Source organism: Athene noctua, chromosome 2, assembly GCF_965140245.1.
Source record: "Athene noctua chromosome 2, bAthNoc1.hap1.1, whole genome shotgun sequence".
Classification (NCBI taxonomy): domain Eukaryota; kingdom Metazoa; phylum Chordata; class Aves; order Strigiformes; family Strigidae; genus Athene; species Athene noctua.
In genome coordinates this window covers 157276137-157288138 of record NC_134038.1, presented here as the reverse complement: position 1 = coordinate 157288138, position 12002 = coordinate 157276137, and the positions used below count along the sequence as shown (strand labels likewise).

At 42.0% G+C, this 12002-nt stretch overlaps 1 protein-coding gene across 1 annotated transcript; it reads right to left on the bottom strand.

Annotated features, from left to right (window-relative positions):
• Positions 1-3123: 3123 nt before the first annotated feature.
• On the bottom strand, positions 3124-10668 carry RP9 (RP9 pre-mRNA splicing factor). The gene is made up of 6 exons (XM_074898160.1): positions 10457-10668; positions 9131-9161; positions 8391-8520; positions 7980-8071; positions 6470-6531; positions 3124-5343 (listed from the first exon to the last, which is right to left on the bottom strand). Exons 1-6 carry the CDS (start codon positions 10666-10668, stop codon positions 5112-5114), a joined length of 759 nt encoding a protein of 252 aa, XP_074754261.1. The 3' UTR covers positions 3124-5111.
• Positions 10669-12002: the final 1334 nt, after the last annotated feature.

Sequence of the window (12002 nt, the reverse complement as noted above, 5' to 3'; positions counted from 1 at the left end):
GGGGAGAACTGATGGGTGGACTTGATGATCCCAAGGGTCTTTTCCAACCTGAATGATTCTGTGATTTCCTGTGACTGCCTTCAAGTTTTGTGTCTATCTATTACTAGTTTAACCTGTAACTGAAGCTATGCTGTTTTCCTTCAGTGAGGAGTATTGAGGTTTCCCCACCCAACTGATCCTCGGTCTGTTATTTTTAATAGCACTTGTTTGCTTTCTAGAGCCATTGTAACTATAGCTTTACCCTCCGCTATAAGGGGAAAGGATCCACCTCAACACTGTGACACCAAGTTTTTATTTCCTCTCTAAGCACTGCAACAAAATAAGGAATACAAATTCTTAGTTGGCTTTTGTGCTGCACAAAACCTCTATTGCATCAGCACCTCAAAGAATAAAATCAGGGAGGAAATTGCATGGGGGGAATTACTTCAGGCATGGAGCTTTTTAATATTCTGGAAAATGTAAGACTGCTGCTCTGGGATAGACTTTATTCTGATTGGGAGAATGAGTGGTAGAATCTCTCCAACTTGAAGACTGAGTGATGACCTAAGAGAAACCCTTATCTACAACTGAGACCTCTTAAGTAAGGATTTGAGTATAGCTTTGGGATTGAATACTAAGCAAATTCTGCTGACAGTGAACTGTTCACCTTTGGCTGCTTGTCTGATAAAGGAATATTCATGACCTCACAGGTACATGGCACTCTTATTTTTGGGAATGGCCAACACTTCACAGGTACTCCTAAGATCATGCTAGTCATCCTTTCACTGACCTTGCACTAGTCAGTGCGCTTTCTACTCCAATGTAAGAAGCAATTTAGGGCTTGGTGATGCTAGCTCCCAAGAAGATGTGAGGGAGTAGCAGTTGGAGTGTTTAGACAGTTCTCTTTCTGAAAACAAATGCTATTTTAAAACGAATTGCTTAAAACCTTGTAGTGTACCTATGCTGTACGTCCACACCAATGCTTCAAGTAGTATGCATGAATGTTCTAGTGCTCCAGAGATGCTTCTAGGATAATGGTATATGTGGTGTACTCTACTCTGACAGAACTAGTCCTGTGGCCTTAGAACTAAATTTTCTACTCGGATGCTGCTTCACTCAGCATCATGGATAACTTGTGGACTTCAGATTTAAGTCAACTGGCTTACAGCCACACTTAATGTTCTGGTGAGTAAAATGGCCATGCTTCAGAAAGGCTGTGAAGTACAAACTGCATTTTAAAAGGCTGTGAATTAAAGTCCAGGCTCTTATTCAGCTAGGTAACTAGGCACAGTGATATTTGAGATTAAATTTTACAGATGCCCATATGTGTCAGCTTTTGTTATTAGTGAAGCTAGATTGCTCAGGTGATTAACAGCACTGCTGGCAGTGTTGTAACTGTAGCAGGTTCTCCATTGCCTTTGGAATTTTCACATGGTTTCTGCAGCATCTAAGGAAGGGCAGATGAAGAATCTATTTGCTGCTTGGCACACCAAACTTTAGAGGCCTCTGAAACTGCCATACTGGGAGCTTTGTTTGGACAGACTTACTGTCTGTGACTCAGAATTTCTAAATTGTTATTTGTAGCTAACTAAAACCTCTGTTGCAAAGTGGGTGTGGTGTAATCACTGAAGTGGAGCCAGTGTGTTAGGCTGGCTTGCCAGATTTTAATTCCATATTTTAATTTTCAATTTGGTAGCACCTGGATGGCATAAAGCTCTTTTCCAGTGTCCTGTTTTCTGCCCTTATGTTGGAAAAATTTTAATTACAGGTTTTTCTATTAAAATCAAATAATGGAAGACAGGAGCCAATGGCAAAACAAAACACCACCCACTCATTGCATGCTAACTGCAGGCATACCAAGGAAAAACAAATGCACTGTTTAAAAAGAGTCCTCAGATTCCCCTGACTGACTCACTGCCACTGGCCATATTGGTCAACAAGACTATAAAAGTCTGGTAATTTCATGGCCAAAGAAATAAGACAGATGTCAGTATTTTTTCTGAAATAATCTTTCTGACAAGAATGGTTCAGAGTATTATCAGATCTGAGCTGAAGACCTGTGAAGCTCTCTTGTGTATGAACTATGCTGTAGCTGCATTTCACACATTTAGATCCATGGGACTACATAATTATGCTATTACTAACTACCACTCAGGCTTCAACAGGACTTTCAAATGGAAATATACACATCTACAAAGAAGGCAAGGATCACTAGAAAAAAGATCTGGTGGTTTGAATAAAAAGTACTCCAATGGTTAAGCTTTAAAAAATAAGGCTAATCAGTCTTTTAAGACTATAGCTTTCTGTTCTGCTTTCTGGATTTACTTCTACACAGGATCATTTCCCATTAATATAAATGGATGTTGGTATTTATCTCTAATCCATGTACTCCTAAAAACCTAGTCTCTTAATATCCAGCTTTGGCACTGATTAAAATGCTAAATGATGAAATGAAATCATGCTTCTCAGCACTCTAGCACTGGCTGCCAGTCAGCACTACCTGAAATCTTATTCTACTGATAACTGTTACCTTCATTTTTGAAACTTTATAAGACCATCTAAAACTGTTTTGTATGGATATGATAGAGATTTTTAAAACTGGGAATGACATGGGAAAACCAAATAGGAATCAGTTGTTCACATGCCTTCCAGTACAAGGACTTGGGTCTATGAAATGAAGCCAGTAGGGAGCAGTGTGAAAGCAATCAGGTTTCTTCATTCATTAATCTGTAGAGTTCCTTGCTGAAGAAAACTATGAAGTTTACAAGATGTGACGGGATATAAAAGGAAAAAAATATATGCAAGGCTACTAAATACTAAAATATAACCTATGATTCAAAGTACTTTCACTACAAGCAGTAGAAGCTGAGACAGCATTTCAGTGAAATAACAGAAATAATGCCCCTAGAGTTTGCACTGCTCTGCTGCACAGGGATCTGCTACTGACCATGAGTGGAAGATGACACTGGTGTAAACAGACCTTTAGTCTGAAACACTACAGTGATTTGGTATCTCAAAACTTTTAAATTGCATTTGATGTAAGTTAGAAATTGTCTAACATAGTGTTTTGAACAATTGAGCAAAAAAGCAAACCTCGACAGGTAAAATGGGAAGGATCTACTAACAAGGAATGGGATGACAGACTAAGGAAAAACTAAATTTCTTTTTATTAAACAAAGCTTCAGTAGAATCTTAAGTGACAAGAGGTGAAGTAACTGAAAGATCTTTAGGTTAGCTCTGCTCTAGATAAACTGAAGTAAGAATTCTCTTGGAATGCATCAGGTGAATACTAGCTGCGGCTTCCAGCATCTGTCCAACAATCACCAATGCTATAAATGCACAGATCTGCCCAGCATCAACTGTGGCAATGCAGAGAACCAGTCCATTAGAAATCTCCTCATGCCATTTCAGGTGTTAAATCTTTCTGGTGAAAGAGCCAGAAGCTTTGAATTTGATGCTGCTGCTGATTCAGGGAACTATCAAAGAGTTGCCAGTAAATCCTATCACAGGGAAATTTGCTAAATACTGGAGGATAAAACAACTCCACATTCAAGCTCTGGGAATAAGATAAAGGATCTCCTTGTAATTAGGTCTTGACTACCTTTTTTTCCCCCCAGAACATATTGTGAATGACTGGCAAGGAATGGGGGTTTATTTTTACTAAGTGACTCTTAGACACGTAGGAGGGAGAAAACACATTTTAATGTATACTTTCCCCTGCCCTCTTTTCCAAAGCTCTCAGGAGGAGAAAAAAAAAGTATCTTAAATGCATTTTTAGTCTATGGTTCCTTGATTTAGTGTTCACTCCAATAATGTTATAGCTTTATCATGCTTTTTTTTCAATATAAGCATTAGCACAGATACCAAGTTCTATATAAGTCCTTCCTAGTCCTTTCAAAGGAAATCTATTTTTCTTTAACCTTTTGCAGAGTACCAATACATATCATCTAGGTCCTCAAATCACAGCTTTGTACCACTGTACCTTGAGGTTTCAAAAAGCGTTTTAGCTATCTCAATCTTTCTAGTCGAGTCTGTAAGATAGAAAAGTGGAGTCAGTCCACAAAGTCAATTAACTACACAAAACTTCACCTTCCTCCTGCTTACACGTTCTTTACTACTATTCTGTGGCTTACATGCATATAGTTGAAAACCATTTTGAAAGCTTTACACATTTGTATCCTTTTATACTCATAATACTACAGAAAATAATTCTAGTAAACATAAGAAATAAGTTGGAATTTATTTCCCCAACCCTTTTTAAAAGGAAAAAAACCCCTCAAATGTATCAAAACAACTGATACTGAAGTGTATGTAGAAATTAATCTTTTTCATTTCTAAGATACCCCCCCTTTTTAAATAACTAAACCCACTACATCTTTACAGTAAAGTTGAACATCTAACATCATTACACTTGGCTCCCACTCCTGTGGTTTGGAGAATGCTTTAGGTGTTGCAGAACTGTGCGTATTAATGGTGATGTTGACATTTTGCTACACAAAAAAAAAAATCAAGTCTTGCTGACGCTGCAATTTTGTCTTAAAGTAAATCCCCTTGATTAACTTTTTCCCCCTTCAGCAAGGCTCTTTATTTCCCTAGCTGCCAGTACCAGGATAAGTACACTGAACTTCAGCACACAGGCAGTATGCAGAGAAAGAAAATACAGTACAACCTGCTTAGTATAAGCACTGTAAGTGAACTCTCAGTGCTCTGCGTGGTGCAAACTGCAGTCCCATTACAATGAGGCTTTGTATATAATAAAATAACTTCACGGAGAAAAGACACTTCAGTAGACAGTCTGCAAATTCTGCAGATTTGTTGGCAATACCTTGGTAGTCATTGCTTTCTGCTGACAGTCACATGCAGCAATGCCGAGGCCCAGTCTGACTAAGACTGATGAGCCTTAGTAAGATTTTTACAGTATAAAGATATGGTTGATTGAGTATTGTTTAATGCAGCACTCTTCCTTCTCGCTGCAGCACTGCAGAGGGGCAAAAGAGGACAGCCACTGTAGGATGCTGTATGTATACATCTAAGTTGAATGAAGCCCTTTCCGGTGGTTTCTTCCTCATTCTTTGGATCTTTCCTTGCAGTTCACAAGTAGGGATCAATGAGCATGCAGCAGGTGACTCCTGTCAGTCAGATTCCGACTTCTCGTTAGATTTAGATGATTTACGCTTTCTCTTCTTCTTCTTCTTCTTTTCTTTTTTTTTCTTTTCCTTCTTTCTCTTTTTCTTCTTGTGTTTATCTCGACATTCTGAAGAAGTGGAGCTGCTGCCATCTTCATCATCCTCATCACTGTCATCACTGTTATCGTCATCATCTTCTGAGGTAGAGTCCTCCAGGAGCTGCTTCAGTTGCTGTATCCTGAGTTTAAAAAATGTGAATGAGAATCCTTTCTAGCTATCCTCTACTTGTAACAATTTTCTCTAGGTTTCACCTATTGCCTTCATAGCTTAAGAAATGAAAGCTGCATACAAGGGGCAAGAGAACACTTCCTCTTTTGCTGAATTACGCTCCTGTTACAGTTTTCACAGACTGATAAAAGCAACCTCTCTGGAAGCAAGCAGATGTTCTGTTCTCAGGGCCTTTCCATCCCCCAGGTATCCAAGGAAGACTAGCTTACTGGCCAATATTTACGTGTGCAAAATAATAAGGCAACAGCTATCAGACCACTATAAGTTCTATGTTTATCCAAACACAGATGCATACTGGGATTATGATATCATGACATTCATTGCCCTGCTGATACAGAGATGATGTCAGTGAAGGTGACAGTAAACTCTACACGAGATGCAGAGGTATTTCTGACAGGCACTCTTCCTTTGAACTTTCATCATTTACTGGCAAATGGGGACAAACTATTTGCTTACTTTATTGTCGTCTTCAGTATCCTCTCCAAGGTCTTGCTTTTTTTTTTTAAAAAAAAAAAAAGCAACACACCTGCAGCAGCAGTACTACTCTACGGGCTACTTAGAGTTTGTTCAGTTATCTCACTGATGCAGTTCAAGCAAGAAAGCACTAAAAACTCTGCTGTTTTATATACTGAATAACAATCTCACATGAGGAACAACATCAGGTGCTTAGAGCTAGCTTTCTAAATCCACCCCTTCGTGTCTACTGAAGGCAATTTTATGTACCAAATTTTAGAAAACATGTCAGTGAAAGAAGAAAAAAAATTTTTTTTTTTTTTAGGCCTAAACCAAAACTAAACCCAAGTACCTGAATATTATGACATAAATGAGTATGACTCCTCTTTAAACTTTGTTTGGGGAAAAAACATAGAAGCTGATATAATTAAAGAGTTAGGAAGTACTACTGAGTGATTATTGAGAAAGTAGAAATGTATTAGTCTCTGCCAACATAACGGAACTGCCATTAAAAAAATGTTCTGAGGTAAGAGTAAGCTTCTATCAAAATTTCACCTATTACTATCATGTTATCAAAATGAAAACCACATTGAAAATGCAGTTTACTACACAGATACACGTACCTCATTTCTTTTTCATGACGTTTATTTTCCCTTATTAAATCATACATTGGATCTTCATGTGCCTTTAAAGTGGAAAACAGAAAATCCAATGTTGGTAAATAAAAGTATCACCGACTGTTGTATTTCCTAAAAAAATAAACCAAAGCAACCCAATACAAGAGGCTTTTATCACAAGATGAAATACATTCAGCAAGCTCTTAATTCACAAGTATAGTCTCAGACTTAACATCGTTAATCTGGGTTTTTTTACTTTAGGAAAAGCTTATTTAGTTACGACACTAAGGGGATGAAGGGACTCTCCTTAGGTATAATACCTCTCTCCCTCTCCAATCACAGTTAACCATTAAACCCCCATACATATACTATAGGAATAGCTACACATAGATGGAATACTGAAGTTCAAACTAATGAGCTGTGCCCTTCAGCATATTTTAAAAACTTGGACACAAACATACAGGAATACAGGAGCAAGGAACAGAAGACAAATGGATAATGAAGCTGGAGTTGTCTTAGCATGCTATGCACTACCATTATTCATTCTTAAATCCATTATTTTTAAATTAAATAGGCATTGTAGCAAAAGACAGTTGTGAAGGCAGATAGCAAATAAACTTTGCAGACATTTAAGGTGAGTGCATGCCACGCAAGAATGAAGAAAAAAGATGGGGTGATCACTTCTGTTGGAAGATCAAGCAAATAAGTTCAACAGAGAGGAGATATCAGATGCTGACCAGAGGTGGGAATTAAAATGTTAGTGGCAAATGAAGGATGTTGGGAATGCAGCATGAAGGGCCTTGGACATGCAGCAAGAGCCTGATGCAGCAGAAAAGAAGCTCAAATAAAAAAGAATAGAGACAATCTTGTCATGGGAGAGGGCTAAAAATACTCTTTGCAGTAGCATACAATCAGTATGAGTTCAGAATCTGGACAGAATGAGTCCAGATTACATTCTTCAAGGACAGAAATGAGGACATAAGACACAAAGTGATGAGAACTTGAAATACAGGTTAACAATGCAGAGCAACAGGGATAGTTAAAGAGATCATGCAGAAAGAATCTGCAGAACTGAGATGCAGCCTCATGTAGCAAGAGATCAGACTTGTAGACAATGACTGGATTACAGACCTAGACAACAGGCTTCATGATGTGGTTGTTCACAGTGAGAGCGAAAGGTTTGAAGCAGCTCAAGCTTGACTAAACGTTTTTTGTTACGTTGACATTTTAATCACAAAAAATGAATATAATGGTAGAAATGGGTTCTTGAAGATTTCCAATTTAAATGTAAAAATTACTAATTTTCCTCTTGAAGAGTAGATTTTCTGCAAAGTAGTCAAACATCCAACCACATCTGTAGCTTTTTCTTTATTAGGAGATTTTCGGCATCTATATTATACTAGAGACAGAGGAAAAATCCTTAATAAAGCATCATCTAACAGGCTTCTCTTCACTTGCAAGATTATGCATAAGTATTAAAAAATACAAGCAATAATACTACAGTATTTGTACTCACTACTCTAAATTGTTCCAATTTCTGATTGCCTTTAATAAAGAATGGGCATTCTTTATCTCCTGTTCTGTGTCCATAACGTTTACACCTCCAACCTTTAAAAAAAAAAAGCAGCAGTGAATTGTACCTCTGAGTCAGACCAGAAGAAAAGTAAAAGAAAAAAAGCAGCCACATGTTAACGCAAAATATTTTCAATTTGTTGGAACAAATGGAAAGATACAAGTATTATGTTGATAAATGTAGCATCTACTAAATGCAAGGCTATTACAGCCTTCAAAATACTGGTTGCTTTTGTATCAATGATGTCAATCTACCTGAACCTTGTCATCTGTCCACCAGACATCCTGCCCTCCCCCAGAGTAAACGGATGGCTATATGAAGGTCCAATGACATCTGGAATATTTTCAAACTTACACTGCATGACTTTGACTTCTTTTCCCAAAGGCATCCAAAGCCCTTTTGTCGGGGCATGTGCCAGGAATTCCCGTGCACTTTCATTGCCTGGTACATCAGGTATGCAGTCTTCTGGTTTTGCTTCATTCTCCTATGAAAAAAATAAGGACAATAAAATCACTTCTTTTTTCTTAACTTTGTAAAAATTAATACTCCAAGTGTGCACGCCTTCGCTTGATATGGAACCTATTTCCCCTGTAACATTTCTTTTTCTCATAACACATGAAGGATCTAAATACCTGACCCTTTTAACAGCATTAATTTTCTTTTTCCCCTCACCCTTGAATTTTCCAGTTTGAACTTCATTGCCATATTAATTCCATTCCTTCCCATTTATTTTAGTAATTTATTTAGATAAATAATATAAATGAAAACTTAACAGACAAGCAGGGACTTCTTTTTCCTCTTCCTGCTAATAAGACATAACAATTAAAAACAGCCTTTCCAACACAGCAGTGGTTTTTAGGTTAAAAGCGCTAGATTATGGCTTAGGTAAATAAATTTGGCAAAAGTAATTATCATTATGAGAGAAAAGTATTTTTACACAAATATCTGAGCATAAGAAATGGAGAAGAATCCTGAGTTTTTCCCTGGAATCACCTACTTCTCTCTGTAATTTACACAGGTAACACAGACACTTAAGCAGCTAAAACACAGGTTGTGTGAAAATGCTAAAAATTTACTGCAGTATATTTACCAACCTTAATTAGCCCTGGGGGAGGTTTCTCATAACTGAAAAGCAACAGAAATATTGTTACTCTGCAGCTTAGCACAGACAAATAGAGAAAATACAGTATTTCGATGGTATAGAGTTAAAACCTTCACCTCAGATATTCCCTGAAATTTTACTCTGTCAGTAATCACCCAGAACTCTAGCACAGATACCTGTGTGCAAGCTGAGACACAGTGCTTGTCATATCACTACACACTTCTCTCGCAAAGGTCCTTCAGATTCATATTCTCGTGGGAGAACAATTACTTTCATTGCACCGCTTCACAGTAACGTGTGGTACATCCAATTCAGCTTCAGTTACCACAACCGCACAACTCTGTCCTCTTTTTCTGTAGCACCCCTCCCCAAGATCTCACTGATCTAAACTTCTTTACTAAAACACTGGTGGATCACAGCTTTGTCAAGACAAACATAGTCTGTAATAATTCCATCTTCTATGTATTAAACCTAGACAGAACCCTACAAACCAAAATAACCACCTTTCCCGCAGCATTCCTCTGAAGTTAATAGTTGATATAAAATGTATTAAAATCCAAACAGCAAGCAGGTGCTACACAGAGCACAGCGACTTGAGAAAGTGGATGTGCTTAGGAGCCAAATGCCAAGACACAGGGAAATGGCCTTTAGAACAGTAACTTTTTAAGTGCTGTTTAGTGGGTTTCATACCAAATAGATTTCTACTTCCACCGGTAAAGGAAAAAATCATGTTTTTTGTGAACCTGATCTTTTTATTCCATTGAACCCCCTTCAGTGAAATAGCATAAGCTTTCTACAGCACCGCGGGCTACTGACGGAGTCACTAGGCACATCTCAAACCTTTTTGTCTTTTGGGTTTTTTCAAAATCCACTCTAGTAGAAGCTGGCTGAATAACCCCCGCTTCTATGCTGCAACTCCCAGAGCTCTAGAAACGTGGAAAAGACCCGTTTTCCCCCCAACAAGTCGTTCTAAAAGTGACCGCGCAGCTCTGCCGGCGGCCCCGAAGCCCCGCGGAGCGCAGAGCGCGGCCGTAGCGCGGCCCGGGCTGCCCCGCCCGTACGCGACCGAAACACGGACCCGCTTCTGCATAAAAACTGGGCGCGGCTTTAAAACGGGACGGGGCCGGAGCTGCCGCTGCCGGAAGAGAACGGTCCAGGGAAAAAATTACACACATACCCCCCTCAAACCCCCCAAGCCCGCACTGGAAACGAGCCCCACATGCCGGCGGGGCGGGCTCGGAGCAGAGCAGGGGGGGCGGCGAGGCAGGGCCCGGGGCCGAAGCGCCCGCCGGGTAACCCCCCCTCCTCCGCCCCTTACAAGGACTCCAGGTGCTGGAGCTTCTGGAGCTGCTGCGCCTCCTGCCTCTTCCGTTTCCTCTCATGCCGGTCCTGGGTCCTGCCGCCGCTCGCCGCGGACTCCGGGTGGCTTTTGGCCCGCGCCTGGCTGCCCCTCGCCGCCGCTTCCTCCTCCTCCGCCCCCTCCTCCTCCTCCTCCTGCTCCTCCTGCCCCCTTCGCGCCCTGTGGGACATCGGCGCGGCGGGCAGAGCCGCGGCGGACGGCGAGGCCGCGGCGACGCCCCCTCCCCTCCCCGCCCTCCACGCTGCGCATTTCGGTTTCACTTCCCCTCCCGGGCGGGGCGCGCCGGGCCGAGGGCGGGCTTCCCCCGGCGACAGCCGTGCGGCCCGGCCGGGCAGCGCCCCCTCCGCCCGCCGCCACGGCCGGCCCCGCCGCCCCCTCCCCGTAGCGCCGCTTCCGCGGCCCCGGGCGGGCGGGAGGAGCAGCCCCGCCGCCGCCGCCGCCGCTGCCGCCGCAGGCCGTGAGGCAGCAGCAGGGCGCTCCGCCAGGCTGCCTGCCGCTCACCCCCGGCGCCCTTCCCGGGGACTGAAGATAACGTGGGGAGTGTTGGAGCCTTCAAAACACCGATATTAAAAAAAAAAAACCCAAACCTCCCCACCAAAACAAAACACGCAAAAACCACCTCAGTGCCACAATCATTTACACACGGGCACTGAGGGGAGGTATGGCGGCGGGCCGGCCAAGAGGAGTTGGGGCGCGGAGGCAGGCTGAGGGGTTCGCCTCCCCTGCCGAGGCCTTGGGGACAGTTGGGGATGCAGCTGAGGGGCGTCGTGGGGTGGGGAGCGCGGCCCGGTGGGCAAGGAGGGCCCCCATCACGGTGGGCAAGGCCACGCTCGCCAGAGGCCAAAATGCGTGCAGATGGAGAGAGGAGAAGGTCAGGGCCATCTCTTGCAGTATCCAGAACGCATGGAGTAGGGTTTGGTTTTTCTTCCTTTTCATTTTCAATGGGTGGGTTGGTGCCACAAGAGGTACGTGTTGGTTATGGGGCAGGGTCTAGCCACAGGCCCAGCGAAGTCTGGTGAGGGCCATGGCTGCGGCCTGAGCAGCAAAGGGCAACTCCCTCCTCCTCCTCACTGTACGAGCGACCCCCGGAGAGCCCAACTTGCCCCCAGGTTTTGCAGTTTCCTGCCCCAGCCCGTAATCTTTCTGTTGCACAATGAGGAAGGGAGGCAGGTCGGTGTTGGAAAGGCAAAGTTTAAATTGATGCTTTAGCCTCCTGCTGAAATTCAAGGGCACATGAGGTTCTGAGGATTGCTTCAGAGCTGGGTGAAATGCAAAAAATGTATCTTAGAAGTCCAGGAATTGAAGGTGATTGTAACTGTGATCATCTTGGTGCTTCAAAAATGCACATCAAAGGCAAAGGCTGCTCTTACCTGGCAAATGCTTTTACAGCGCCCTGTGACTCTGAAGTACAGTAAGACAAAAGCAGTCATGAGAATGCCTACGTTTTACAAGGGAAATAGCAATCTTGCAGTTTATTTAACAATATAGTATTATTAAACAAGCA